This window comes from Elaeis guineensis, chromosome 7, assembly GCF_000442705.2.
Source record: "Elaeis guineensis isolate ETL-2024a chromosome 7, EG11, whole genome shotgun sequence".
Classification (NCBI taxonomy): Eukaryota; Viridiplantae; Streptophyta; class Magnoliopsida; order Arecales; family Arecaceae; genus Elaeis; species Elaeis guineensis.
Genome location: NC_025999.2, coordinates 100,175,412 through 100,203,397, shown reverse-complemented (window position 1 = coordinate 100,203,397; position 27,986 = coordinate 100,175,412). Strand labels below are relative to the sequence as shown.

Here is a 27,986-nt window from a genome sequence, read left to right as displayed (position 1 = left end):
AAACCTCTTGAAAACACAAGTTTTGAACCAGTGCTTAGACAAGGCCCAAATATTTGGGTCTCTATGTTTTATAAAATGCTGGTAGAAAACCAAGATGTTTTTGAACGATGCAGCAAAAGTGTTTTCTTTGAGTAAAGAACAATACAGGGGAAGTAGCGGCACTTTGCAACCCACTTCTATCGGATTCTTTCTGAAAGAACCATCCTTTCATTCTACAATTCCTTCCATAAACTACCATGATAAGAGCAGTTATATATTTTCTCCATACAGCCTAGATGATGCATAGGATGAATTATCTCCTGCAAGATGGAGAGTAAAATCTTTAGAAAGATGTTAAATTGACCGGGTTTTAAAATGAATCATAACCATAAGCATTTCTCAAAAAGAAGCAGCCAATGTCTTTTGTCAAACTTCTATCATGGAATGTGGGTTGAACTAATCAAACATGACAACTCCCTCTTGATCCTTTGGTGGAAGACTCATCTTGATCAATTCAGTGCTTACCTCTATTCCACTGTCACTCTTCAAGTTGCCAACTTGAGTGCATAAAGGAATCGATAGATACAGAAGATCGTTCTTGTGGTCTGCTTCTTCAAGTTCTCTGGGGATCTCATGCAAGGTGAATTGGCAAACAGTTTGCAAGAGGGATTGTGTCTTGCCATAGGCCACCAGGGTCAATTTTGTTGGTTTTTATCAAATTTCTTTTAGCAGTATCCATGTCCTGATCGTCAATAATCATCTCACAAACACATCCCTGACCAAAATAATTTTCTAAGACAACTTACAACATTTCATCTGGTTTGCATGAACTGATGATCTACTGGAGCTATAAACTCTGAGCCAGAAGAATAATTGGGTTGCCCTTGAATCAGCAAGATCACAATGGAACTTTTTTCAGGCTAACATCGACAAGCCCGTATCTTGATATGAAAAAAATGAAAAGATATTGATTGATGATGAATTATGAATTATATAAACTACAAACTTCCAATAATACAGGACATTACTTGGCACTGTGGAATCAGAGAGCAATCTACAAAACATCATGGCTGTTAGAGAAACATGCTTTAAAGCTGTGGAAATCACTTAAAAAGTTATATCACTATAGAAAAAAGGCAATTGCAGAAAAACTTGCTCTACTGCCAACGTTTTGCAGGCTTGGCTAAGGATGCTGTCACTTGGCTGGCTATGCTTCTTCTTAAACCTGGTATTGCAAGGCAAGTTGCATGAAGAGATATGTAGGGAAAAACATAAAGATAGATGCTAACAAGATATAAAGAGAATTTTCGGACTGATAAGGACAACAAAATGGATTAGGTCATTCTTCAGTTCAGCATAACAGCCTTTGGGATCATCGCAGACAAGTTGAAGACCTTTTAATAGTCTTTTCTTGTCACATGTGTTTTTTTCAAGAAAAAACAAGCTCAAAGGAATTATAGTAGCACTTGTTATAACAATGATACTATGAAGTGTTACAGAAACTAGTGTAAAGGTACTTGAATTCTGGTTGACCGAGTTACAAATTAATCTCAACATTTAGCTGTGTCTATATGCTGGAAACTTTAATTCAACCCCACCCAATGATTCCAATGGCTTAAAGAATCTTGTTTTGTAAATATAGAGGGGTCCACTTTGGTGTGGGTAGAGTTGAAATTGAAGAGTCAGAGCTTAATCAAACACCTGAGAAAGTTCAACTTCACAATCAAATATTTCAATAACTGTCATTGTACTTACTTGCTGACTTCAAAGTCTCCTTTAGTTTTAGCTGTGTTGATGTTGTTTGCCCAATCTTTTGCGGAGGTGGAGGTGGAGGTGGTTTTGGTATTCGAGTTGAAACTTTTGGCCTGCATTTATAAAGAAGGAACAAAACTGACCATTTAGAAATATCTCTAAGGAATGGTTGTATAATAATAGGAAAAACTACTGGCAGTGGCAGCAATTGTTCAGAGCTTCACTGTAAGTGTCATGGAAGATAGTCTGTGTATGAATATTTTTTTTCATACATCTGATCAAGGTTTGCCATCTCAATAGCTAACACAATATCGGTATAGGCATGGTCAGTTTGGTGCACCAAGGCTTGGTATGCCCTCTGCACCAAGTCTCAGTTCAGTGTCAAAATGGTATGATATGCTTGGAACAGGGCGGTACAGAGAATCATAAGAGTTCTATAGGAGAAAACTAGTGTCTCTTGCATTTTTTTTAGTTATCTGCTGAAGTCATAGAAACCAAAGTATCAGAAAATCAACAAGTCTGCAATTTTACTTGAAAATTCTCCTCCAAGTTCCCAAGCTTGCTCTCATTCCCATGCACCCACTTTCTTATGCACTCGCTATAGCTTATCCCACTACCATGCAAGCCCTCCTTAAAGTTGCACGCAAATGCTCGCCACCACTTCCCTGCCTCTGCTCAACTTTACCTCCACTATTATTTTCTTCCTCCTCCCAATAAGCCTGCCTATCGTCTTCCCCTTCCATTCTAACCAAGAGCACTCCCTCTTTATAAATAGAAGATTCTTATGGGCCATTTTCCACAAAGCTAAACCATGTAAGATATCTTATCGATATAAAAGATAGATAACTCAATTACTTGTGGTTACACTAATATTTCTTCAGGTCATTATACATGAGGAAAAAATAAATAAATAATTCATGCAATGTGGAGCTTGACAGAAAGCATAAAATAAAGATAATGGTTCTCAGTTTTCCAGATTCGAAAATTATGAAATTATATTTAGAAACTTCACAAACTGGCCCATCTGAAAAGGAAATGAAAAGATTAAACATTAATTATTGTGAATATCAGCAAATTCTATTGCAAGAAACCCTTGCTCCATTACAATTTAACAGACTATATCCATATGAGGAAATGCATTCACCCATCCTGAGGATATGGAGATACTCACATTTTCTTTTTTGTGACCTCTGCTGGTTTGCCCTGCTCAGGGAAGAGGGCGAGCTCAACGACACTGCTTGAACCATCAGTTTCTGTTCCCATGGAAAGACCACCATCAGATATGTCACTTAATCGTTCCTCTGAATCAGCATCACCAAAACCCAAAAGCTTAAAATCTGCAGAACTCTGACCTATGCCACCTTCAGCAACCTTTCGTTGGCCTGAAATCTCCTTTTGGTGCTTCAAATCATCTGCGGACTGATGTGAACCAGATTCAGACTGCTTATCACTGGGGTCTAAGTAATTTTCAGGATCTGAGACCGCCTTATTATTAGAAATCACTGCTTTCCCATCTGATAATCTCCAGCCCTGTTGCACAGTCCTACTTCGTGATGAAATGCTAGGAGCAGAGGATGACTGCTTTAATGTGATGCCACCTCGTCTCTCACTATTTGTGCTAGGAGACTGATTCTTAATATCTTTAAGCAATTGCAACTGTTCAATTTCTTCATCTTTCCTTGCTATTGCATCTTTAAGAGATGCCACCTGCAATAGCAAACATATTTGTGTATGTCGATTAGGAATGTAGCTCACGCAAAGGTCAGTACACACAGAACATATAACCATAACCATAACCATCTAGCCTTTTCCTGGCTATGTGGGATTGGCTAGATAGAGCATACAAATAAGGATATTCTGAACTCCTAAATGTTAACTATGTTCTCTTCCCGTTGGAACAGCTTTCAATCCAATAGACTGCCAGTCCTTCTATTGCTGGTCAACCATGAAAGAGGAGATCGATCGACTCACAATATACACACATGCATGCATGCATATGTAAATTCTAAAGATCACCTGTAAAAGGATATTCATTTAGTATCAATTAAATCTTCCCTGAGAAAACCATCAAATTCAACATTCCCCATTGGCAGAGGTTTAAGTAATTTCAATTGGGCATATGTAGACTTAAAGCTCATGCTTAATACATCTATGTCATTACACCAATCTGGAAAGACAAAACTAGCTGTAGAATATCTTCTGACAATGCAAAAGAAATCGCCACATATTCTATTCAAGGTTAAGAAACCTCCTCTTGGGAAGAGGCTATTCTGCTTACATAAGGAATCGCCACATATTCTATTCAAGTTTAAGAAATCTCCTCTTGGGAAGAGGCTATTCTGCTTATTTAACATACATTTCTGCTCCTAGTATCCAGTGCATTTGGTAACTATTTTACTTCATCAAAATTGAGTGAACTATGAAATAGGAAAGATGATCATAATTGTCATTTAGATAACCAAAAACCTGTTCCATCAAATCTCGGACATCCTTGCCATCTTTCTGGCTCCTTGCAGCTCCTAGCTCCACTCCTGATACTCTTTCAGCAAACTTCAAGGTGCTTAAAGTCTCTGAATAAGAACCCGCATCAGGATTTATCTGTACAAACATTAGTGTCTTTGCATGTCCACCTACATAGTAAAGAAAGAATCCAGTTCAAAGTAACTCCAAAGGTGAACCAGCGAAAACAATGTAAACCCATTCATGAGAAAAGGGAAAAAGAAGTAGATGATATACCTAAAGAGCTTTGCAAGACTTGAGTAAGCTTGCTGTTTCTATATGGTACATGACCACTTTTCTGTGATAGAGCGAATATGACATCCCCAAGAGCAGATAAAGATTTGTTGATATGCTGTGCTTCCTTGAGCCTGTCTCCAGTAACTTGAGAATGATCAACTCTCTCACTTCCAGCAAGATCTACCAGATGAAGGGAACCATGCAAAGTAGCTCCAGTCTTTAAATCTACTCCTTGAACATGAATGGTCACAATACTGTAACACAAGATTAGAAACATATAAGCAGCAGGGAGAAATCATCTGAAAATTCATATTCATTTAAATGATCAGAAAGGAAAACCTGTGTGACCGACTGCTTCTTTCATTGAGAGCAGTGGCACTCATAGCCCTGTTTGTTAATCCTGTCTGCATTAAGTCCATCACATCAGAGGTTGATTGAACGGGATACATACTTGCCTCGGGGACTGCAAGACCATTGGGCTGGGAAGTATTTACAATCCCAAGCGTATGCACGTCAAAGCAAGGACAATTCTGTCAAGAAAACTCATATTTTTGGTGTTAACCAATGCAAGATTCAAGAGCAGGCCACAAAATACCTAGTTAGACAAAATGAAAGGAATGAAACAAGTTTTGCCATCTCAGTATTAGTACCATCCCATCACAGTTTTGGTCCGCGATATGATACAAGAGATATACTGAGTGTTGGTGAGGTACAAAACTGTGTATCAGTTCGGTACATCTAATACAGTACCGATCAGTACAGCAAACCTTCAATGAAGAGAAGCAATGATCTAATACCACCACTTAGGTATGGTATCAGTTCCGACAAAAAGGATAGCATTATGGATGAAGGACGCATGTTCTCTCTTGGACCGGTCCATACCACTTACTGGTTGCATACTGTCTGCACTCAGTTGCTTTTTATTATTGTTGATATTGACTGTTTTGGTATCTTGACTGTACTGGGACCGTACCATTCCCAGACAAAACTAATATAGGGCTTGGTATAGGTATTTTTAAATGCTTGAAAGTGTAAGCATCATCAGTAGCATGGAAAAGTGCAGCAAGTTTAGACACATCACTTGACAAACCCATGATCTTTCACAATTTAACATGAGGTTCTTAGAGAGGAAGTCATAGAAATATGTAGGCATGAAAGGATATCTCTTTTGGGAACCATCACTGCTTAGGAGATCACGCACTTGCTCATTATATATTTCAACCATCTGAACACCAACTTCATACATAAAAGTGTCTCTCCTAGACCGAGAAATGTAAAAAAGATCGTTCAGAGCTTGATAATCTACACCCCGTTCCTTCTCAGGTGAGTTAGGACCAGTCTGAAATAACATTTCCATTATTTTAACAAAATTGGCATATTGCACCACAAACAACAGAAGAGAAAGCCAGATGACATTAACTACTTATGGGAAAATATCCAATTATTGATCTGATCAGGCTTGTTAACTAAGGCCACAGGTTAGGGAAAAATTAGAAAATAAAATGGCATACCATTGTGTAGGTTTTTCCGGATCCAGTTTGACCATATGCAAAGATGCATACATTGTAGCCATCAAGAACTGACCGTATTAGAGGCTGGGTATCCAAGAAGACTTCCTCTATCAATATAATAACAATAATAAGTTAGGTACGGATCATCAGTAATAAATCAAGCCTCAAACTGTTAATCATATCCTGCTGTCCTAGTGAAGCTACGAATTTCGTGGAAAATAGATAGAAAAGTCGATGGACAAAACAAAATGAAAATAAGGACACAGTGCAAAATTCACAGCTTCATAAATAGAACCTTGAGTAGCAGCTGGACCATAAACCTTATTAAATTTGAACATCTTTCGTCCATCTTTTCCCTGTTTGGAGGGGTTTACAAGAACAAGCTCACCATTCTCACCAATATAATCTATGGTTGTCAACTTTTGGTTTTCTCCAGTAAGAAATGGCCTTATTCGACAATAAACTCTGATGTTGCCTAACCAAGGAGCATGATCAAACTGAGTCAAAAAAGAATTTACAATAATAATGAGACTAGAACTTTACATGATAACCTGAAATTTTTCTGCTTGATTTACCTTTCAATTCCTGAACCTCGTTGTACAATCTCTTGTTTTCTGCAAGAAGTGTATGATAATTTTTGATAGCATCTGTTATTACTTTAAGCTTTTGAGCTGCAAAAAACATGAGTGTTAGATGTATGTATCACAAGAGTCACCAAGTATCTGAACATGGCAATGAATTAATCAGCAACATATCCCCTACCAAAAGTAGTAAATTCTTCAGACCATCTCTTTTGGGTATTTATGACTGCATTCTTAATGGAATCAGAAGATGTCCTCAAGTCCTGTGACAAGTATGGATGTTCGGTCTTTTTAGCATTATACCAAGAAAACTGCTGAGGGCAGGCCTTGGCACAATGGTAAGGCTGCTCCACTGTAACCTGGGTGTTACATGTTCAGAACATGGAAACAGCCTCCCGCACGTGATGTAAGAGTGTGTACATCTGACCTTTCCCAGACCCCATAGTGGCAGGGCACTAGGATGCCCTTTTACCAAGAAAAACTACTAAAATGATTCTGCTTGTCATACCTGCACTGACTGCAGCTGTAAATCTATGAGATTGTGGACGACATGAGCCTTTTGCTTCCAGTTTTGAGATTTTGATTCTGAGAATGTCTCTAGTTCTTTTGTCTTCTTTCTTGACTCTGCTAAAAGGAATTCAACTGCCTTTATTCTCTGCTCTAATTCCTCTTTAGTTTCCTTAGCCTTAGTTTCCAATTGCAGACATTGTTGTTCATATGACTTTTTTGTTGTTTCCAAGTCCTCCTTGAGTTTTGAAACTATATTATCACTATTCTCCTTCTCCTTCATCAAACTAACAACATTGTCATCCCAAACTTTGTTTCTTTCTTCAAGTTTGTTCTTCTCCATCTGCAATGGGTGGTTCACCATAATTTTTAAAAAAATGATGGAGATAAGAGATTATGTGAATCAAAATATGAAAATATATTATAGAGCTAAAGGTCAAATAGCAACTTAACACGTGAAGTGAACTGGGCCCCATTGGGCCTGTTAACACCCTTCAACCTCAATTTGGAGCCCCCTCATAACTAGAGCGACTCGACTTATGTCAGCCCACCTAAACCATATCAAGTTATCAACCAAGTTCCATTTATCCTCTATCAGAGCTACTTCTTGATTTCTTGTAGTGTATGCGCTTTCTTGCAACAATAATCTTAAGCTCATACATATGCTTTGTCCCACCAGAAATCCAATATGTACAATAGATGATATTCAGCAATTTATCAACTAATTTTTGTGCTTACTGTAGGAGCTAAAAGACTACAAAGTAACAAAAAGAAACCAACGAGTTTCAATTGTTAATATAACGTAATCAAATAAGAGGATTAAGTAAATGTGAACAAATCAAAATTCACAGCAAAAATCAAGCTGAGAAAACTTATATGGATCTCTAGCATGAATGCTGACTGTTCATGTACCAATAGACAGGATATTTGGACATGGATTTCCCCGATATAGTTCGACAGAGATATTGTTCAGTCTGCTTTCAATATGAACCTATTAGCAATAGCTCCTTTTCCAAGAAACAACACTGCATAAAAGAAAACATTGTGGCAACATGAAAATCTTTTGATTGGAAGGTTAGGGATTGTAGTAAGGGATACTGAACAAAAGACATAATATCATTAGCTATATAAACTATAGCTTTTGATTTGATCCTTAGCATTTAGACTTGTGTGAGGTATGAGAGCTCAGTCTAAATCCATTCCATGTCAAACCACTATTTAGTTTAAGTACACAACTGATACATGAATCCAACTTTACAAGGGCTATGATATTATACTGGTAAAACATCTAAACCTCCAGATGATGGAGATGATGGACCATAGAAATATCAATCTGCCTTTTCAAATATATTAGTAACACTGACAGCTCACTTGGTGTCCCTAGCACATCATACTATGAGTTTACTTGAAATCCAGCATTAATGATAAAACTGATGGAACCCATGCTAGACTAACATCTAAAGATGCAAAATGATCAATAACTGGAACTTACTCTACCTTTTACATAAATTAGCACTACCCAGCTAATCCGGAACAAGTTTACTGGTTGCTCATGAAACCTTGAAATTTTTTATATCATTCTCCAAAGTCCCAATTAGAAAAAGAATCTAACAGTTCTGAACTTCTGATGTTTAAGCCTTTTGATCTGCGTAGGAGAAAAAGTAATGGTCCAGACTCCAGACAGTGGAAAGGAACAATTTTATTAGAACCTGACATACCAGAAACATGTATTACATATCAATGACTATAATATAATTGGAAAGAGCAGTCCTTGCAGGTCATAGGAATAACAGCAGTAAGTGAGCATAAAAAAATTCTTCTTCCATTGGACATCAATTACTCAAATTCTTGGATAGCATTGCATGATCCAATGATTTTAACCTATAACAAAACCATTTTTTGCTGATGTACTGCCTATGGAAGTCATTTCATGATGCCTAATTCAAGCCTTTGAGAGTAGTTTTAATCCTTTTATTCCAAAATTGCTGCAGCATGCAGCAAGTCATTTGAAAGCATGGTCAAATTGTAAACAGCCTGAGACTGTTTATTGACCTTTTATTCTTTTTATGCATATCCTTCGGTTTTTGGGTGACATTGGGGTCAAGCACAACTTTACAAGTCCACTAGAAATTCCTGCATCTTCCAAGATGGGACTGAAGTTAAAAATGCCTGTGGTTTGACTAAGATATCAACAGGAGTGGTGATATCTATTTTGAAGCAACAACTTTGCTAACTCTGAAGACACATATACTAACTCAAAATCAACGTAGAAAGATATTCCACTAATGACATCAATTTAGTTCAAGGACAGGAACCTAGGAGGTCGTTAGCTTTGATCAAAAAAAAAAAAAAGAAAGAAAATGAATGTATTGTGGCATTCATTAAAGAATTAAACCTGTAGATGTCCAATGACTATGTCTGAGAAGTGGTTGTCCAAGATTAAGATCAGACACACATAATATACAAGTGTACAATTGCATGCATGTATCACATTCAAGAATATATAGAGAATGTTTGTTACCACCTTGTCGAGAAATGTTCTGATGTAGCCAATTTTTCATAAAGATATTTAGGTATAGGCAAACAATCTGAGTGGGACAAGGTAGTTATGAAACTTTGACTATTACAACTTGCAGATCGAATTCTTTGTTTACCATGATTCATGTCGTGCATCTGAAAGGGCAAAGATAAAAGTAGATGACAAAAGGAAGATGACATCAAAAATTATACGTGGCTTTACCTCCTTGGGAAAAGCACGAAAGAGAAAGATACTAAAAATAAAGAAAAGAGAGGAATTGTAAAAAAGTCTCATAAAATAGAACACCAGGCTCATAGAAAAGAAACAGACCTTTGTCTGCTGGAGCTGGTTCATCACTGCCTGAAACAAAGAGCACCAAGTCAATTTATGTCACATCAGCCAAAACTCCTTTTCTCTTGTAAAATATGATCGCTGCCCATTCAACAAATACCTGGGTTCCTTCACTTGTCCCATTTGCTAGTGCCTCGAGCACTTTGATTCTCAATTGATACTTCTGTTCACGTGCTTTGACAAGATTATTTTGCTGTAAACAGGTAAAAAATCAAAATAAGAATGTCTTCAAGTAAGAAAATATGCAAAAATATTCTTACATTTCGAATATGCTCTGCCTGAGTTGAAATACGCCGTTCAATCTCTTGCACCACTTTTCTCAACAAGCATGCTACACACTGGGGGAAACAATCATAAAATAAAACATTAAGGGGAGAAAAAAGGATTCTGTCTCACCTTTCTCTACAGCTTATCAAAAGCTTAAACAGATAAAGGAAAACAAATATTAGATACATAGTGCTATATATGTATGTGTATAAGTAAGGGAAAGAGAGAGAGAGAGTGTGTGTGTGTGTGTGTGTATGTATGTATCTTAGCATAAACCAACTATGTTCAAAGGAGCATACATAAGGTATTTCCCCATTCTTTCTCTCAATGCTTTCATCAAGAATCCCGTTCACAACACTTAAAAGTGACTGGGTGGGGGCATTCTGCAGGCAAAAGATATTGCGATGTAAGAAATATATCCACAAGTGCTGAAAAACAAAAAGTAAAAAGTAAATTTCAAGTTTAATTTATTAAAGAACTCACATCTAAACTGTTTGATTTGATCATTTCTGAAATCTTAGCTGAAGGAAGATCAGAATAGAGCCCCTGTTTTAACTGGAAGACTTCATGAAACTTGTGTCCAGCATGATGAGAGAGACCAGATATTGGCTCTACGATTAAAAAGATGGTTTAGCTACACAGGATAACTGCTAATGATAACTCAATGAATATGAAAGCAGCATGAAACTTTATTCTAAACCATTATTTTACCACTGAAATATGTGCACAAACATGTGTAGGAGTGTTGCACAGCTATAATATTTTTTAGAAATAACTAATGAGTGGTGCCAAAATATAAGATATGCTTCTTAGGAATAGATAACTTTCATGTCATTCAACAAATTGCCTGTGCTGCATCCAGACCTTTATGGCATCAATAACCAGAAATTTGCTGTAGAGCATGATAAGGTGAACACTGTTATATGAAAGATTTAATGCCATAGAAGAGAGAACAAGGAGAAAAAACATAGAATAACAAGACATGAACATAATGCAAAAATTTTCATAGCTTTTTTGTGAAACCAACTATCCTAAGTCAAATAACATGATAAGCCTATATCATTTGTGTTGTCGGACAAGCTAGCAGATGCAGAGAGCATGAGCCATTATCCTTTTTTGTGATCTTTTTTTTTTTGGGTGGTGGTGGGGGGGTGCTAGAAAAGTTATCAAAGAAAGAACTGCTGTCATAAGGTTGTCTTAATAAAATCCTATTAGGTTGAATGTCTATCTAGTGTCTGCAACTTCTTCCATCCATGTCACGTGGACAGATGTTTCAAAGCACCGTAAAAGAAGCATAAAAATTATACCTAACAATTACTCTTTTAGTGGTAGATGCCTCTCTATGTTTAGCTGCTTCAAAGCAAGTATTCCAGTTGACAGGCAGTTTCAGCAAAACAATGAATAAAATCTAGTTGCTTGCAGAGGGCTAATCTATAAGGCCATATTTCTGTGCTTCATGCACAGATGTGAGAATCTTTCTTGGGATTTGGAAAATATGTCAAGAAGAAGGTGAAGATGGGAAGAGGGAAGATGTCTTTCAAGCCAATGTCAGATAACTGGTTCATTCCATTTGGTCCTGTGCAGCAATAGAATCTTAAGTTGCGAGAACGAGGTGAATAGTGGTGTAAATTTTTGAAAATTCCTCCTAGTAAATCCCCAACACCATCCGACCTTTAACATTGTCACCACTTTAAAAATCATGTCACTAACGTATAGACACCATTGTAATCTTCCCCTTGTTACGTCAGAGTGTTGTGCAAGATTTCGGCGCGCATTCGATGAGATCCAGGGAGAGGTTGGTAGCCGAAGGAGATTCGATGAGACTCTAAGAGAGGATGGTAGCCGAAGGAATTTGATGAGACTCAGATTGGGATTGATAGCTGAAGGGAGGCTGATGTATTGACAATAATTATAGGAGTCGACAGAGAGGATCGATTGATGTCTGGTTGGTAAGATTAAATAGGTCTAACCATCCAGTCTGCTGGTTGAGGATGAGCTAGTTTGATGCGGATCAACTCAGGTGTGAAGCCCCTGTGTCTAGTGGATAAAGGCTAATAAACCCCACCTCCTAAAGGGTATTTGCCTTTTGGAAAGTTGGTTAGGAGCTACAGTCCTAACAATTGGTATCAGAGTGAGGTTGCAGGTTCAAAACCTTGCAGCATTATGATGTTAATAGGCAAAGTATGCATTGAGCATATCCAAGTCATTTTGAATGGCTTGACCAGACAATCCAAGTCTTTTTGAACGGCTTGACCAAACAACTTGATCAAAATGATATAAATCAAGCTTAGGTAGCTTTTGACGCAGTGCTTTCACATTCGTAGCCACTATAACATCCTATCATCAATATCAAACACCACTCTTATGTCATCTGAACAGCACCCAACCAACGCAGCTCGCTCTTGCCTTCATATATATCTCTCTCTCTCTGCAATGTTTCATTTTGCAACGTTTTATTTTGTCATCCTTTTCCTTCTTCTTTTTCATTCTATTTTCCACAAAAAAGCACAGTCATTGCCACTCATCTGGTCTTTCTCATGCTTAGAAAACAAATTATGCATTTGACTTGTTACCTACTTTTGCTTCTGTTCTTGAAGTTACGGAGCATCTTATGAGGTCATGTCCCTTCCTTTTTCTTGAGTGTGGATCCTAAACATCATCCTGGTCTTTACCAACAATATCTTCAAGTATAATTCCAATCATTGTACATAATGATTATTTATTTGTTCTAGCCATGTTGTTGGACAGGTCTAATAATCTCATAGCACATCATCTCATTTCTTAAGATTCTTCATTAATTAACTAAATGCTAGCAACTGGTATAGGCCCTTAACATTGCAGTCAGCATTGACTAATAAAGGAAGAAGGGAAGTATATTCCAAATTGAAATTGTTGAGGCAGCTGGCACCCTCATCCTTTAGCCTATCAGCACATTAGTCGGCCTGATGAAAAATTTGATGGGCTTGGAAGGAAAGCAGATGAGCAGCTCACCTTCGAATATCCAGCAAACAGGGGCATTGGTGAAAAACTTTTATAATTGCCAATACCATAGTACAACAACAAGACACAGTATGAGAAAGCATATATTTGTAGTGCATCACCGATCAATATGTTCAATGATGTAGAGTGAATGAAAAACATTGATGATTATGGTGAGGACAAATAATGCCGCATGGGCTTGTGGTGAAAGTACAAAGGATAACATTTAAAGATGTATACTATCAGAAGCATAGGAGCCATAGGACAATGGAGATGAAGCAAACAAAACTCATTTGAGATTTTATGGGTAGGCATGGTAAAGATCAACAACTAAAGGATGAACCAATAATGTATGGCCCTTGAATATGTGAGGCAAGTTGGAAAAGAGGAACAGCTCAACAACAATATGAACAGAAAGTCAGAAACTATAAAAGATCAATAAAATCTCAATAGTGAAAGATCTAATCCTTTAAGAAATGGTATGGTGAAGATATATTCACAAAGATACACTGATCTGAAGGACACAATTTTATGGTCATGGTTATAGCTTTGATGTGCATGGTAGGGTTTTGGAAGACACAATGTTGTAATTTTAATTGTGATTTTGTACAGAATCTATCAGGTTGTTTGTTTTGGCATTTTGTCTGAAAATTATGTAGGATCGGTAGATTGCTTGCCAGACCCCTTTCTCAGCAAGGCAAGAAGCTTTGAGGTCTTTAGTCGCAGCACTACACTGCGAAGTTCAGAAAAGGTAAGGAAACATAAAATGAAGAAAATCGATTTAGTGAGAACATGGCTATTTATTGTTGCTAGCATGATAGCATCTCATTTGGTATGATTATCGTCTTGGTCCTTTCAAGTTATCCTAACTTGACCGGTCAATCTACCATTCGCCGAGCATGTTCTCTTTCTGTTCTTTATTTGTATATCATTTTAAGTCATGCATTTAAAGGAAAAAAATCACAAGCCACTTCATGCTGTGTAATCTTTATCAAGAAAGTGTCCACAACCTTAGGTTTCAATTGCTCAAGTGCTCCAAAAGAGATGATCGTACCTGACATAACAGGACTTCTTAGAACATGCTGAAGTTTGGCTTCTGTTAGGCTCAGTCTCCTTTCGTCTCCTAGAACTGGGGACTGTTGTCCACTTTGAGTGTTCTCTCCTCGTAAAAGATCCATGGCCTCCAACGTCTTCCTTGCTTCAATTACCCACTTAGGTGGTAAATTTGTTCCCCTATCTTAACCAGGATCAGAGTTAAAGACTAGTACTGCAGAGATGGGTCCCTGAATCCACAATAAGAACACGAACACCTAAAATGTTACTTTAAAAGATCAAGATACTGTTTCTAACCGTTCAGTTTCAACAGTAGTGAGAACAAAGACGAGCCCACAACATGGATTTTTTTCCTTACAACTCGTGGACATATTTGTGGGTACAAAAAATCCATATTTATCCATAAAGCTGAGGCTATTATATATCCATGCGTGTCATTTCAAATTAAAATTAAAATAAAAATAAAAACTTTCGTTTGACTTTTCTGATGTGATTGAGTGTAAGAATACCTGTTCTAGGTCTGACACTTTGAAACTGGACAAACCCACACTTTCGACAACTGATATAACTTCTTTAAATTTTCCAAGCGTGTCCCTGAACCTGAGGGAGGACAACCACCGCTCTTAATCTGCGGCACAAAACCACATAAGAATTAGATTGGAAACCTCTATCTTATTCAGATATCAGAAGGGCTTCAAGTCGCTAATGATTCAGCCTCCCCCTTGTGACCGGGACCCAGTCTCCTTAAAATAACACAAAACACAGCACCATCAAACAGCATTGCTCTCAATTCCTCCTCCGATGCATCTGGAGCCATGCGGAAGTCTGGGAACAGACCGTTGAGCCACCCCATTACTTCTGATCGCTTTTTAGCTGAGTAACCCAAAAGAAAGAAGATGTTCCGTATAATTTTCCAAAGAAGAGAAAGAAAGGAAGGAAAGAAGTCAGGATTTTCACCCCGTGTCGAAGTCAAGGTCTGCAATATCCTCGCCGGGAGGCATTTTGATTCAGACCACCAATTTCACCACGGAGCCGACCTACGGATAATGGTGTTCAAGAAGATGAGCGATCTTTCTAAAGAGTCAAGAAATATCAAAGTAGTGCCAGGTGCAATCATTCTTGCACCAACGCTTGCAATCTGATTACTTTTGAGTTGAACAGGTGCGGATCATCATACTGCAAAGAGAAGGGCCTCCGGAATCTAATTAGGGCATGGAGCAGATAGGATCTTTGATCACTCAAAGTTCCAAAGAAGGATCAAAAATTATCCGGGTGATATAAAAACAAGAAGAAAAAAAAAAAAGAAAAAGAAAACGATCTTCCTCTTTAACTGCAAAGATTGGAGACGGATAAGAGGAGATTTAGAGGGAGAGAGGCAAGAGAGGATAATGGAATGCGGAGAGCCCGAGATGGGTGGAGAACGCCGAGCCTTCTTGGAACCTCGGAACCTCCGAGCTTTATATTTTTTTGGTTCGTTCGCTCTTTTCTTTCCTTTTAATTTTGCTTCGGGCGCTTTCTCGTTTCCTCTTCTAGAGAACGAACGACTCGGTGCAATTTATAGTCTGTGGGGAGCTTCGTCCCAGGGGACCAGAGGGAGGTTGATGGGGGAGCCAAGGCGGTAATTCGATCTCCTAGTCCTGCGGAACAGGAAACCGGAGCCGGATCCCAACTGACGCCGTTAACTCCACAACGGTCGAATCATGCCTGTAGGAAAACGCGACTTCTATCATGGGAATAGACGCTTGGGATTGAGCCTCTTGCAGATGTCAAAGCATTTCAAGCTCTCTTTCCTCTGTCTGTACAGATCTTATAGCAGCTATTATGCGGTCTAACGGTACATATCGTAAAAAAAAAAAAAAAAAAAAAAAAAAAAAAAAAAAAAAAAAAAAAAAAAAAAAAAAAAAAATCATTCTACTCCGAAAAATATATAATCTGAATTTAGGATAGCTAATGTATCGAGCTGTGACGTGCTATGTGCCAATTGCTTTGTGGAACAAAATTACAGATATTATTCTATTTTTTTAAAGAGAAAATTCAGTCTCTTTCCTGCTTTCTTCCTTTCTTTTGCACTCTTGAAGGAATGAGTTCCATGCTACTTCAAGCTTGGCATCAGCATTGAGGTAACCATTCATAGACCCACAAAATTGACTAGAGAAATTTGTCATCCACATCGAAATGTTTTCTACGTGTTATTGAAAGAGAAGTTCACAAAGCTTTATAAAATGAACAATTTGAATTCCTTCTCTGTGATCACTTCTCGGCAACTAAGGTGTTCCAATTGATGGTCTGTTTCTTCAAAATAAAAACACTAAACCACGTGATGAGGAGACATGACTTTAAATCAGGAATTAGGTAAATAAGGTGCCTTCTCTTCTTCTTTTTTTTTTTTTTTTTTTCATGGTTTTCTCTAATTTGGAACAAGATGCATAACTACACGTTACACCATTTTAATTGAAGCTATGTCGCATGGCCTTGTCTGACTCTTTCGTGTAAATTAATTATTAAAAAAAAAAGGGTATAGGTCTCCGTTCTTTCTACTCTTTAAACGATGGGTTTGGAATTTAAGGGGATCAAGGTAAAACAAGCTATCGGATTTTAGAAGAAACACAAGCTATTGGATTAGGGAGTATTTGGAAAGAGAAGGGAACTTTTCTTCCATGAACAAACATAGAATTTACGGGGTCGTTAGCCTGGAATCAGAGTAGATTTTATAGTTGTCAATATCTCAGAGACACTTTTTCACCATGAAAATGGAGACCGGAAGAAGACGAGATGGATAATTTTGAGAGAGAGATGTTCCGCGCTAAAATAGAGTGGAAGAAGACAAGTCTGAAATGACTTTGAAGAAAGTCTGAAATGTCTTTCCACTCCCTTTTTTTTTTTTTCCAGTTTTCTTTCTTTGAGCGAGACATTTAAGTTTATGATGCCTTGGCTTTGCCACAACAGCCGTCTCGTATTTCTGTCCCCGAATTGGGTCAGGCTAGCAGCATTCCTTAATGCATCTTGATTGATTTGTGGACTTGTACTTGAATAACAAAATGTCCATAATAAGCCTGGTATTTGATCTCGAAGTAACCGAGCATTTCATGTGCCAATCATATAGCATCAACTCCACCAATGGATCATCCTCCTTAAGAAAGACCAAAAATACTGAAAACTTTGTTTATTTGAAAATTTATTAACAATACTAGCAATTTTGTCTAATTAAAGATTTATTAACAAGAAACGCAGAATGTAACAACCTCCCAGACTCTGCAAGCACATTGCAAGCTCTAAATTTCCAAACAACATAATGCAATCCTAACCAACGAAGCCAGTTGATTTCCAAACGGCAATATACATGTACATTACAAACCTGCTGTCTAGAACTTAAACCAAGTGGAAGGCCGCAGACTTCAAGTAAAATCTCACATGCATGACTGAGAAGCATGAAGATTGCACCCATGCATTTAGATTAGCAACAACCTTAATTGCAATCAAATTTACATATAACTATTTAATGAAGCAACAAGATAACAATGAAACAACGCTAATCAACGGTGACTTAATACGAGACCAGTAACATTCCTCTAGAATTGCCAAGACTTGCCTCAAATCAGTCAATAATCTAATGGATAGACGAAATAAACCTTGAGAAGCACCTATAAATGCAATAGGAAAAAAGGGTACCTGTCCCACTGATGAAATGAATGTCATATCAAATTGGCAGTGACTTCCTAAATCATCAACTTTTAGATCCATACATTTGCCACCAAAGTTTATTCACTATACAAACATTACATTAAATAAAGATGCCTGTGATGCATTTTTTTAATAGGTCATACAAGGGCATCCCCAGAATTCAAAAGTTATACTGCACCACTTGTTAGTTGTAGCTGACATGTGCGATGGGCTATGATAAAGGAAAGTTTGCAAAACAAAATTTCTATTAGCCCAAAGGCAGTCATCTCCCAGACAAGAAAATGTATGCGATTGCTGTTGCATAAGCAAGCAAATTCTCCATCACCAGGATCAGGAAATGGATCTTCATGATACTGTTCTGCCATAGCATACAGATGCAATATAGAGATTTTTTGCCCATTTTTCCTGCAAGAAAATAGATTTATCAATAACAAAGTCAACAGATTTAATTGTTAGACACCAAACAAACAGGATTAAAATGAACCTACCTTCACATGTTGACTTGGAAATGCAGAGGTTCTAAGCGTCTCTTGTGTTTCATCTGCAGGCTTCCGTCTGGGTACACTCAGAACAAGAGCCACCTGGTCCCATGTTGCAGCAGCTGAAGTTATACGGTAACCGCTATCCCACCTCCGATGAATACCTTCACTGGGGTACAAGAAATCAAGCTCAACGACCTGTTGAACAAGGATAAGAAATCCAAAAGCTCACATCAAAATACAGCTAGATGCAGTAACCACCATTCCCAATACAAATACACAGAAGGAAAAAAAAAATGACCTGATCTGAAAATCCAGCATTTCGAGACATGACAACCGCCCACCTGCTACCTGCAGTGGCCATGGCAGTGACATAGAACCCCTCCTTCCATTTTTTGTTTATCCACTTAAATGGAAATGAATCGCTAACTTTGTAGGACTGTTGCGCATATTGTGTGCCTGGATAAGAAACCATCAGAACATGAGGTATGAGCCCAATTGCTTAACATTGCCTAACTTCAAAATAATAAGACTTTTAAGGAAAATACCTTTAGACATCACAACCAAAGAACTTCCATTATTTGCTCCTGCCAGTGCACTAATATAATAATTTTTCTCCCATTGTTCCATTATCCATTCCTTTACACAACCACCATGCATATCAGTACTATTAATTTCAATAATACATGCTAGTGTGTTCATGATGTGAATATCATCATCTCAGACTTGAATAAGATGTAGCATGAAATGCTAATAAACAAAGAAATATCACACCAGGAAGAATGCCCAGGCACTTACTTTGTGCAGAAAACATGGTGAGAGTTCATAAACTTGAGCATTATAGCCAGTGCCAGCATCCATAATTAGGGCCCACAGATTTGTGGAAGAAGCAACTGAGCTGATGAATAATCCATCTTCATTTCCTTTCTCAATATGTTGTCCAAGCCTTGCATCTGCAACATTGTAGTGATACCTGCAACAATAAAGAGAATTGAGCTATTCGTCATTTGTTCAATCTTTACAAAATATAATGCATCGTTGAGGCATCAACCTTTGCTTCATAGGACGCCTGGCATTGTAGACACTAATCCATTGTGTTGCAGGCATCCCCATTCGGACCTTCTTCTTCGGTTGCTCTTCATCCTCATCTTCCATCATCAGCCTGCCTCTTTTTTGACCAACCTGGTATATAAGCTTCATAACATACAACTAAAGTTTAGATGGGCAATGGAATGAGTTAGAAGTAGAAAGTTGCTCTTGATGGAAAAAAAAGTAGGGAAGAACAACAATGTACCTTCTGAGCACCATCGGTGTTGATTGGCCTAATATCTGGATTTGGACCCACTACGCCATCAAAAAAGGAGATGCACTTTGCATAATTAGGTTCTTCATCAAATTTTAAGTTGACAACATAGTCAACGAATTGTCTAAATGGTTGTGGGCAAAAACAACACAGAGACTCTGGAGAGGTAGCCATCTTTTTCTTGCAAACAAGGAAGCCCTTGTTCTCACCCTACAAAAAGTGGGAAAAGAAAACACCTAAGATGACAAATGGGAAAGCATCACGGCATTTCAATATTATTTCAAGCAGCTAAACCTGGTATCCCTGCCAAGGTAGACGGCCACGAAGGAGAAAAATGAGAGTGTAAGCAAGGGATTCTAAATCATCTCTCCTGCTTCCAGTTCTTCCCAGGTGAGCATGCACACTAGCATAGCGCACCGTTCCCCTGCAATATCAACATAAAGAATTAAGAGATAAGGACATGTTAAGCAGGCTAAAAAAACAAATGGCACTACAAAATGTGATTCTTCATCCTATTACAGATCACCCCTATACAAACTTCAACAAGTAATCCCATTATATTACCTGAAAACATCTGGTCTTTGGTCATACTCAACATGCTGACCTGTAGCAGTGTCCTTCCATCTAGTGGCTGAAATTGATTTACAGTTGAAAACAAGACATTAGGTAATATTTAATCCCCCATATACAAAATCTCCATATCTAAAATAATCGGACAGATGACAATGTTATATAATGCCAACAAGTTACCTAATCCAAGATCAACAAGAAAAAGTTTCTTCTCTTCAGGAGTTCCAGGAGGGCCAAGTAAAAAATTCTCAGGCTTCACATCTCCATGCACAAAACTGGAAAAAAAAAATAGTGAATCATAATTACCTATCAATACCATAAAGAAAAAGATGAAGAAGACAACAAAATTCCAAGAAAATATAGAAATAATTAGAACTCATAGCCCAAAGGTTAAAAAGACCCACCCTCTGGAGTGCATCTTCTCCAGTATGGAGATTGCTTCAATAGCAATACATGCAACCATTTCAATGGACATTCTGCAGGACTCAGAAACGAAGGACAGACCAGTCAACTTGTATGGGAAGATGAAAAAGTTAAGTGCAATCACCAATACGAGTCTTAATACTCACGTGTGAGAATTATTATTCCAAACATCCCATAAACTTGGACCCAGCATATCCATAACCTGTATAAATTAGTATCATATTATTTAAGCACATCAAAACCAGTGTTTAAAAAATAATCAAGTTCAAGCATATAACTGAATATGGCTAATATTACTGAAAAGATTCTCCATTACCATGACATAATAGTCACCTTGGCGACCTTTGTAATGGACTCGTGGCACACCATGAATGCCACCCAGAGTGCTGCACAGATGCAAGCCCACGAGAGTAATGAAGGAGAATATATTGAAAAAACACAAAATAGTAATAAATAATAAAATATATTTTTTGAAAGAAAAAAAAGGTCACTTACTCGTAGACCTTCCACTCATAAGGGGGACCATAATTACATCCTTTGCTGCTCCGATGCTCAAATTTCAATGCCACCTAATACATGTACACATAGTGAACTATAAGCAATTAGGTTCCAAATACAAAATAACCACAAAAAAAAATAAACATACCTCTACAGCATGAGGACCAGTAGTCAGATCATTTGCATTGGTAGCAGAAATACGGCGACCAACATATACTTGTCCAAAGCCTCCTTTTCCGAGCTTCCTTTCAATTTTATAGACTGGTGAATTGCCAATCTGAACCTGTGGAGAGAGGGAAAAAAGAGGTGAATAAGCAAAGCTAATGTTTCAGAAAGCAAAAGACAATGCAAGCTTCGAAAACAATTATGATGTCCACAACTGAATGCTCTTAAAGTTTTTACGTACCATTCAAGTGATATTGCTTCATTTATGTGTACCAACATAATATAGTTAATGGATGAAAGGGACACAAGCAGAACCAAAGCAGAAACAACTAGAACAGAAGTACAGCTTAAGTAATCATAAAAGGCTAATCCAAGTCCTTAGCTCCTTGCAACTTTGTACCATACATCAGATTCAGATGCTATCCTTTTAAATCCATGCATTATATGCATGCTTGACACCATGGAAATCCACCACTACCGTACAGAAATGCCTTGGGTGATTAGCCTCTTTAATGAGTTGAGACAGCTCTTGCTACTTCTCAAATATGTTGTATTCTTATATGGTGCCAAATTTCTCCTTGGGCCATCTAGTAGAGGTCCAAATAACAATAATCCAAGGTCAGCAGAACCAATACTGTAATCCATACCAGCTGGCCGGCCATACAGTATAGTATGGTACCGTGCTGTGCTGACTTGCAACATATTGACAAAGGAAAGCCCGAGAGGAAAAGGGAGAGGGAGAAAGAGAGAGGATGACAGAGAGAGAGGAGGGGAGAAGGGAGGGAGGGAGAGAGAGATAAGCAAAGAAAATAAGAGAGTGGAAGAGGGAGGAAGGGGGGAGATACAGCTTGGTCAGTATGGTACTGTGCCGTGCCATGCCAACTCGCAGCCTATCGATAAAGGAGAGCTGGAGAGGAAAAGGGAGAGGAAGAAGGAAAGAGGGGCGGGGCCGAGAGAGAGAGAGAGAAGCAAAGATAGGGAAAGGGAGGAAGGGAGAGAGATACAGCTCGATTAGTATGGTACCGTGCCATGCCAACTTGCAGCGTATCAACAAAGGGAAGCCGGAGAGGAAAAGGGAGAGGGAGAAGGAAAGAGGGGGGGGCGAGAGAGAGAGAGAGAGAAGGAGGGAGAGTGGGGGAGAGAGGGAGAAGACAAGAGAGGGAGAGGGAAGAAGGGAGGGAGATACCGCTCGGTATGCAAAGTCCATTCCTGATGCCTCAAACATACAGCGAACCATGCAATAATCCATATGAAGTCCATTCCGTCAATAAATATGAAGCGTATATCTTCTCTCTCATGTCCATGTCATTGCAAAACAAGAACATACCACCAAACCAGCAACCTAATGAGTCAACCACAGACAGCCACTTGCAAGTCAACAAATTTTCAACAAAACCTGAAGGGCCTCAAAGCACTCACTGGAATCAAACTCCATGGCTGAACTGCGAAATCAAGATCTTCCTCCTTTATTATTCCCTTTCAAATGGTGATTATGATTTGCATGTAATTTTGATCCACTAGCCACCTTCCACTACCCAATCCATAAACCCATAGGTTTGTTTAAACTCTGCCTCTTTTTTCCTCAAAGTAAATATGTCCCTTTTTGGTTTGAATTCAATGTGCAAGAACCATACCTTTGCTCTAATGCATAACTTGTGCACTTCTATTGATTTATATTTGCGTTCGCCCTCCCCCTCTCCTGATTGATTCTGGATGGGCATTTCTTTGCTTTTTTTCTTTTTATTTTCCTTTTTCTTTTTATTTGGGGGTGGGGTGGTTGGTTAGGATTCATGGACCCTTTTGCTCATTTGTCAAATCCAAAAAGGCAACTTTCGAGGTATTTAATACTTTGCTTCCCTGTGCTGTGCTCATTATTACTCAAAATGTTCCTTTTGTGAAGAGATCGAACATGCACATATACTTGTTGATTTTTTTTCTTTCAGATCTGCTATTATTAGTTTCTTATTAACCAAATTTTATAAAAATGACTTTACTAAAATAGCAGGTTTGTAGTAATTATCATAAACCAATTACGCCAACATTTCAGATACGCATCTTTTTCATCTGCAGATGCTTGGAAGCCACGGGCCTGCATACCCGCATGAGAACTGACACACTTTTCTGCTCTCTCTCTCTCTCTCTCTCTCTCTCTCTCTCACACACACACACACACACACATGTTGGTCCTAATTAATCAACACTAATCTTAGCCCTCTTGCTTAATATAACTGAACTCTAGAAAAGATTCCATACTTGTCAGCCTCTCTCTCTATCATATAACCTAATTAATCAGGATAGGTCTTAATTCTCTTAATTGAAAATTTTGGAGTGTAAAAATACTTTTAGGCACTTCATTACAACACAGTACGGCAATCCATTATACTACAAATTTGGAGTTTCTCACATCAGCCAGAAAATGTAGGTGCTTGGCACTTGTTTGAGTGTCTTAACAAAGAACACCTTATTGCATTTGATGACATGAGTTTGCAACCATTTTACTACTAACCATACTAGTCTAAAGTGTAGAATTTTCTAAGGAGATGTACCACCCATTTTTCTTTAAGTTAATATGGCATAAATGTAAGGTTTTTTGAAAAAAGTGCTCTTAACTAGTCATCAGCATATATTAAGATACTTTTTTTTTTATCAATTGAATTTGATTGAGGACCATTTAAGGGTGGCCTGCGAAGACAATAGGTGCACCTCCAGAAGGGACTAGACAAGGATTTAAGTGAAGAAATCACCTTATTGTCAAACTACAGAAAACAGGGCAGAAGGGGTGATTTAGCTAATCTTAAAAACCATAAAGGTCAAGAAAATTAAGTTTTGGGCTTTCAAAGGAGAGATGGATCCCAAGAGTAAGTTTCTAAATGCAATATGTTAATTAGTGATGGTCTGCAACTAGATCATAACAGAAATTTAGCTGGCAGAAGTCAATTTATGCAGAAAATAAGAGGGAAACTGAGGTTTAGAAGAGTGGAAGGATGGATAATATTAGTAAAGATCAGAAAAATATAAAGATAGATATGACTGATCGAGGGAAAGAGAAGGAGAATGGAAAGGGCTGAACATTGCCAACTGAAACCTTTCATTCACTGAAACAGTTCACATAGAATACTTCTAATGACCAGCTATTGGGCCCTTTGATAGCTCTTACATAACTAGATTTACAAGTAAACTGGAACTTTTGAAAAGCAATTATCCAGTCTCTAGTCAAAATCTTTCCTAAAATGCACAGTTCAGAATCCCACATAACCTATGATATTAAAATCATAAAGGCCAAGAACATTATGTTTTAGGATTTGAGAGGATATATGGATCCTAAGTATCAGTTTGTAAATGTAATATCTCCATTAGTGATCATCCATAATAATCATACAATGGAAAATTTTGCTAGCACAAATTAACTTATGCAGAAAATGGGAGGAAAAGTGAGGTTTAGAAGAATGGAAGGATAGATTATATTAGTAAAAACTAGAAAAAAAATAGAAGTAGATGAGGGTAAGAGGAGGGGAAGAGAGAGAGTATATAAGGGTAAGAGGAGGGGAAGAGAGAGAGTATATAAAGTGCTAAACATGGGCAACAGACACCATTCATTCATTCAAATAGTTAACATACATACTTGTAATGACCAGCTATAGGGCCTACCTAGCTATTACACAACTTGATTTACAAGTAAACTAGAACTCTTGAAAAACAATATCCAATCTTTATATGGATAGCCAAGATCTTCCCTGGAATGCAGAGTGCAGAATGCAGAGTTGCACATCATCCTATATAGAGGTTGACAACATAAAATCCAACCCAATATGTACCAAAAGTAGAACTGTTGCACAAACAAGACCCTAAAACCTACTTTAGAATTACCCAAATAAAAGCTTTAAAATAAAATTCAGTGTTTCAAAATGCAGTGCACGTGATTGCCTAAGTGGATGCAATTTAGCCACATATGCAGATGCAATTACTTGACTTGCCACATTTCCTATATGAACCAAAAATGCAATCCACATAGAATTGTGCAGCCACATATCAGCCTACTCTGATGTGGGCTTTTATAGATGAAGCAGGTTCAAGCTAATGGTTAGGCTGAATGTTGATTTCTTAAAAGCCACATATAGCTATTAATAAAAAGAACATCTCAGCACAAGAAGCTCTCGCCATTTTAAGGTTTGGAGGAGGTCAAATGCATGCTACCTTACCGCAACATATGGAGAGGTTGTTTCGATGTTTTGAACTTATGACTCATAGGTCATAATAGAGCAACCTTACCAATGCACCAAGACCTGCCCTCTCAAGATATAGCTGTTAATAACACTAACATGTTAGTTGTGTTGTAACTATTACTATTAGGTCATAAGTATAAGGTAATCAGCACTAATTATTGGTTGTTATTACTAATATTGCTATTGTTTATCCAAAAAATGTTTGTCGTTCCTCTTACCGTGTTTAATAATTAAACCTAAAACCTTTGGTTGCTAAGCAAACAGGCATGGCCACCAGGACAAGCCCCAATTTACACATGCAACCTGATACCTACATACACAGTATGGTCCTTTGATCGCCATATATCATAACCACCTTTTAAAATACCAATAAAGTTTAAATTGTTCTTTTCTGCCATCATTATTGTATGCAGCTGAACCCGTGTCAGGATTTTCGGAGGTTAAATTACCAAGAATTCCATGGCACCTAAACACTTGGAACACATGCCAAGCGTCTAGGTAGTATTGCTGCAGATCCACTTGCTGCCTTTCTCACTTATCTGATCCCTCTTTATGTTCACCTTAAAAGCCTCACCTCCATTTAATGATGACCTTATTTGCATTAATCTGGTTAATCTCTTTTAATAAGCCGCACCACTATTAAATGCTCACCTTGTCTATGTTCTTATAATAAATCCAACTAGACATTGTATCAATAATATATTATGGCTTCACTTTGTTAAAAATAATCTTCATTATGTAGAATAACTTATCAATAATCCAAAAAAGTTTTGATAAGAGTATTCCACAAAAAAATTATCTTATCCATAATTCAATAAAATTTTGATAAAAATATTATATTAATGACTATTTGATAAAAATATTATATTAATGACTGCTTATATTTTGTTTTTTTGGTGAAGGATTACTTATATTTTGTTTGACTGCATTTCAATTTCTCCACTTCTTTGGAAAAATTACAAGAATTGGTGATTAGAAAAAGAGGAAAAAAATAGAAAAGAGTGACACATGAAAAGAAAATATATCAAGCGATATATAGAATACTGCACATAAAATGAGCAATTCAAAGATAGAACATGAATTGGCATTGAAGAATCAAGTGTCCTGAAAAGGTAATATCATCTTTGTGGAATTAGCAGATTCTAGGACATAACCAGTTAGAATTTCTTGTCAAATTCAACAAAAGTAAATATTCTAAGAAACTTATTCTAGACATGATTCTTACAATCAAATGTTCTTCAGCAAAAAGGAACATGCATGGGCAGAAAATTAGCTGAATTTGTGAAAGAAGGAAACCCTAAATGGGACATTAAGCAGAGCATAAAATAGCAATAATAGAAGATTATAAGGCAAGTAGGTTGAATAATTTTGGAAGCTCACCATGACAGAATATATGGTTATCGATGGACCTAAAACTCATGAATAGAAAATGTTAAATAAGGTGTTGTCATCATGTTAACAGTATTCGTTCGGTTAACAGTAGTTTGGTGTCTGCTGGTTGTTTCATTTTCAGACAAAAAGTTAGAAGAACAAATTTTGTTGATCTCAAGAATCCGAAGTCAAACAAGGCAAAGCCAGATTGAAGGGTAAAACTCCCTGCAAAAGAGAAAATCTCTGAAAAGAATGGCTGGGGGTGCCTATCTACCAGTCATTCAGTCCCTGAAAAATGAACCACCGTATGAAACAGGATACAATTCTTTTTTTCTGAAAAGGAAAGGTTAGCAATCTTTTTCCATGAGAACCAAACTTTCGAGATCCCCGCTGCAACATTTTTTTTTACGTCGATGAAAACTTTGCTAAAAATCAAAAAGAATTCTTGTTCAAAGAATAAATAGTTACCTTTTCTGGGACCGGCGCGGTGCTCCCCTCATCCTCCCCGCCTGGAAGCTTATCAGCGCTCCTCCCGCCACTGTCAAACTCATCCATCCTCCTCTCCCCGATCTCCCCTCCGCCCTCAAGAAACCTGATCTCCTCCTTCCGCTCGGCCGACCTCGTCACCACGTTCTCATCGCCACCCACCGCCTGCTGCTTGTTCCTAGCCGCCCTCCTCCTCCTGCCGGCGACCGGCTTCTCGGCCTGGACTATCGGATTCGGCTGTGCGCGGCCCCTGCGCACTCCGCTGCGGAGCTCCGGCATCCTTCACCCATCCAATCCCATCCCCTCAAAACCCTAAACTCCCCTCCGGTTCCTCAAAAACCTAGCTCGATCGCCGCAAAGAGAGAACCCCAACGAGAGAGGAATCACGGGATGACGCGGCGGCGGAGATCGGAGATCGAAGGCCGGAGATCGGCGAAAATGGGGAGGATTCCGGCTTCGATCGCGATGGTTACTTGATGGAGGAGAGATCGCGACCTAGGGTTTAGGAGGAAGGAGGGGAGATTTTTCGGGGAAGCGGGGAGGGAGAGGGCGT

General features: G+C 38.1%; 2 protein-coding genes across 8 annotated transcripts; both read right to left on the bottom strand.

Annotated features, from left to right (window-relative positions):
* Positions 1–34: 34 nt before the first annotated feature.
* LOC105048061 (kinesin-like protein KIN-14M) lies at positions 35–14,878 on the bottom strand. Of its 7 annotated transcripts, XM_073260477.1 has the most exons (20): positions 14,532–14,606; positions 14,236–14,414; positions 10,686–10,813; positions 10,502–10,585; positions 10,196–10,273; positions 10,036–10,128; positions 9,891–9,944; positions 7,068–7,409; positions 6,741–6,822; positions 6,554–6,649; positions 6,274–6,453; positions 5,979–6,085; positions 5,631–5,806; positions 4,807–4,971; positions 4,468–4,721; positions 4,198–4,361; positions 3,084–3,438; positions 2,903–2,984; positions 1,735–1,844; positions 922–1,204 (listed from the first exon to the last, which is right to left on the bottom strand). In XM_073260477.1, exons 1-20 carry the CDS (start codon positions 14,603–14,605, stop codon positions 1,137–1,139), a joined length of 2,871 nt encoding a protein of 956 aa, XP_073116578.1. In that variant the 5' UTR covers position 14,606; the 3' UTR covers positions 922–1,136. The 7 variants fall into 7 exon arrangements, with proteins under 7 accessions (XP_073116576.1, XP_073116578.1, XP_073116579.1 ...); XM_073260475.1 differs by lacking the exon at positions 922–1,204 and adding an exon at positions 35–299 and having other exon boundaries at positions 2,903–3,438; XM_073260478.1 differs by lacking the exon at positions 14,532–14,606 and adding an exon at positions 14,744–14,878 and having other exon boundaries at positions 2,903–3,438; positions 14,236–14,464.
* Positions 14,879–17,915: 3,037 nt separating this feature from the next.
* LOC105048062 (casein kinase 1-like protein HD16) lies at positions 17,916–27,986 on the bottom strand. Its single transcript, XM_010927249.3, has 16 exons — positions 27,416–27,986; positions 21,337–21,471; positions 21,186–21,259; positions 21,007–21,076; positions 20,837–20,892; positions 20,672–20,743; positions 20,448–20,542; positions 20,262–20,328; positions 19,992–20,121; positions 19,689–19,907; positions 19,446–19,588; positions 19,193–19,367; positions 18,943–19,033; positions 18,696–18,853; positions 18,404–18,592; positions 17,916–18,320 (listed from the first exon to the last, which is right to left on the bottom strand). The coding sequence occupies exons 1-16, from the start codon at positions 27,710–27,712 to the stop codon at positions 18,261–18,263; spliced, it is 2,031 nt and encodes a 676-aa protein (XP_010925551.1). The 5' UTR covers positions 27,713–27,986; the 3' UTR covers positions 17,916–18,260.

What these genes read in the sequence shown, in the direction of transcription:
- LOC105048061 (XM_073260474.1), bottom strand. Translation starts at nt 14,605, where the DNA reads ATGTCCACGAGTTGTAAGGAAAAAAATCCATGTTGTGGGCTCGTCTTT. An exon ending in CGAGGTTCAGGAATTGAAAG is followed by an intron (nt 6,454 to 6,553) that starts GTAAATCAAGCA and finishes CTCCTTGGTTAG; the next exon opens with GCAACATCAGAGTTTATTGT. An exon ending in CCGGAAAAACCTACACAATG is followed by an intron (nt 5,807 to 5,978) that starts GTATGCCATTTT and finishes ATGTTATTTCAG; the next exon opens with ACTGGTCCTAACTCACCTGA.
- LOC105048062 (XM_010927249.3), bottom strand. Translation starts at nt 27,712, where the DNA reads ATGCCGGAGCTCCGCAGCGGAGTGCGCAGGGGCCGCGCACAGCCGAAT. An exon ending in AAGGTGACTATTATGTCATG is followed by an intron (nt 20,893 to 21,006) that starts GTAATGGAGAAT and finishes TAATTTATACAG; the next exon opens with GTTATGGATATGCTGGGTCC. An exon ending in TTCCAAGTCAACATGTGAAG is followed by an intron (nt 18,321 to 18,403) that starts GTAGGTTCATTT and finishes ATTTTCTTGCAG; the next exon opens with GAAAAATGGGCAAAAAATCT.